This window comes from Dermacentor silvarum, chromosome 8 (genome assembly GCF_013339745.2).
Source record: "Dermacentor silvarum isolate Dsil-2018 chromosome 8, BIME_Dsil_1.4, whole genome shotgun sequence".
Taxonomy (NCBI): domain Eukaryota; kingdom Metazoa; phylum Arthropoda; class Arachnida; order Ixodida; family Ixodidae; genus Dermacentor; species Dermacentor silvarum.
In genome coordinates this window covers 65,087,123-65,089,350 of record NC_051161.1, presented here as the reverse complement: position 1 = coordinate 65,089,350, position 2,228 = coordinate 65,087,123, and the positions used below count along the sequence as shown (strand labels likewise).

The 2,228-nt window shown below is 49.6% G+C and overlaps 1 protein-coding gene across 1 annotated transcript; it reads left to right on the top strand.

Annotated features, from left to right (window-relative positions):
• Positions 1-239: 239 nt before the first annotated feature.
• LOC119461364 (cystatin-B-like) lies at positions 240-1,956 on the top strand. Its single transcript, XM_037722647.2, has 3 exons — positions 240-421; positions 505-606; positions 1,770-1,956. The coding sequence occupies exons 1-3, from the start codon at positions 350-352 to the stop codon at positions 1,890-1,892; spliced, it is 297 nt and encodes a 98-aa protein (XP_037578575.1). The 5' UTR covers positions 240-349; the 3' UTR covers positions 1,893-1,956.
• The last annotated feature ends 272 nt before the right edge of the window (positions 1,957-2,228 follow it).

The window sequence follows — 2,228 nt, the reverse complement described above, 5'->3', positions numbered from 1 at the left end:
GAAAAAAAAAAAAAAAAAAAAAAAAAAAAACTATTTTCAAGATTGACCTCCTGCGTGGTGCTGTAGTGTCACCTATCGGCGTGCCAACACACTTGCACTTGGAGCATTGGCTTTAACGACCACAAAGCGGCAGCACCTGCAACTTAGGGGGGACTCTTTAGATATTTTACACGAGATGGCAGCACCGTACCGTCCGTTTCATTGGGCTCCTTTCCGAGCAATGAGTGACGTAGCAGTCACGAGCACTGAGTCATTGTAGTAGCGCGCGTGATTAGTGAGTCGTTACGGTTTAAAGCTCGCTGCTTCCTCGTTTGTACTTCGTGCAACTCCAAAACCAACCGAGTTCAACATGCCTCTCTGTGGTGGACTGTCGGAGGAAGTTAAGGACGCCGATGACACAGTCAAGGAGATTTGCGAAAAGGTAATTTCATTTCAGACGCAAGGAGGAAGACGGAGTCCCGGCGCGGTGGGCGTGATTGTTTACACCTCTGATTCTGGCCGCAGGTTCGCGCCGATGTGGAGGCGAAGCTGAGCAAGTCCTTCCAGGAGTTTACGCCTCAGAAGTATCGGACGCAGCTGGTGAACGGCATCAACTATTTCGTAAAGGTTGGTGCCACGTACTGCGCGTGCTGGCGCGCACAGTACTCACGAATGCGGTACGACGCGTACGTGCTAACGAATCCGGCTAGGCAGCGCCCTGGCATGTTTTGGTTCAGACAATCGCCACTCGTACTGTATGCATGCTGCTTTTATGCATCGCTGTGGGTTGGCGATCGTGCTACGAATGGCGAATGACTACGAGCGCTACAGAATGCGCGTGCGCTCGGCGACGGGGCGTCGCTCCGCACGCGGTTTTGCCGTTGACGCGCACTATTGGAATGCGTTCCGATTCCACGCCGCCCCTGTACGGAGGAAGGAGCATGTTTTTCAAAGGAAAATGTGCAATGTCATGACGCCGAAAAATATTTAACCGAAAGTATCAACATTGCTATTATTCACGCACCAGCATTGTACGAGTGAGGTTTGAGCTGCAGACGCCGGTATTCAGAGATAAATCTTCGAGTCGGGTTATCTGCCTCCCCTCCTCGAGACGCTCTGCTGCTCCGGGCACGGCCCACATCCCAGCGGAAACAAATGCGTAGACGCTCCGCTGTGCTCGCTGAAACGATGGATCTCATCGTGTTGTAAAAACCGTTTTTCTCCGCCTATAAGCACAGAGATCGAGCCCGATGGGGACGCAATTCCTCAATCGCGATTGACTCCTTTATAATTGTGCAAGCTATAGCTGCGGACCGGAGCTACTTCCGCGTGCCATGTACGCGCCATGTGACACTCGCAAAAGCTGTGTGGTAGGTTGCATGCTATTCTGATTTGCAAGTCAACTGTCGCGATTCGAAACGCACTTCACGGGTGCTTTTCGTTGTTTGTGACGACGCACCCTAGATCAAATTGGTGCAAATATTCACGAAAGCTAACTGCAAGAATACGTAATAAACCACTTTTATACAGTTCCGCATGCATCCCCGACTTTATGTCGATGATGAATATTATGCGTAGTCAACCGAGTTAACTTTGAAAAGGATTGATGGCAGTATACATTATAAAATGTATACAAGCGGGATCACGAGGTTATGACGCGCGCAGTGAAAGGGTGGCGGTGATCGTGACAAATGCCAGCTGGCCATACAGCGGCGCGCGGCGCCAAGTGTGTCTTTGTTATTTTAACGTCTTCGTGTACTCCTTTTTTCTTGTTCCCTTTTTATTTTAAGGTTCACGTAGGAGATGGCCAGTACATCCACGTACGTGCGCACAAGGCTTTCCAGGGCGACATATCGTTCTCGGCTGCGCAGGAGAACAAAACGGTGGAAGACCCACTCGAGCATTTCCAGTGACGGCTGTAGCCAGCGTTTAACTTCTACATATATGTGACGAAATAAACGACCAAATTTTACGGGACATGTTGTGTTGCGCACAAACTTAATCGGTCGTGCCGACCGCTGCGCTGTTACGTCATGTACCACCTACATGCGCTGAGTCATTGCGTCGAACGCAAGTTCCGACCCAATGAGCTGTACAAAGAGTTTTAACCGTTCAAGGTTTTGTCGTACGTTCAAACGCACGTCACCGTATTTGGCTTCCACGGATATTCGAGCCAATTGTGCACTTGTTTTAGGGAATGGAACAGAATCGTATGATTACATACCTGCTAAAGAAAGTTCAGAAATAAA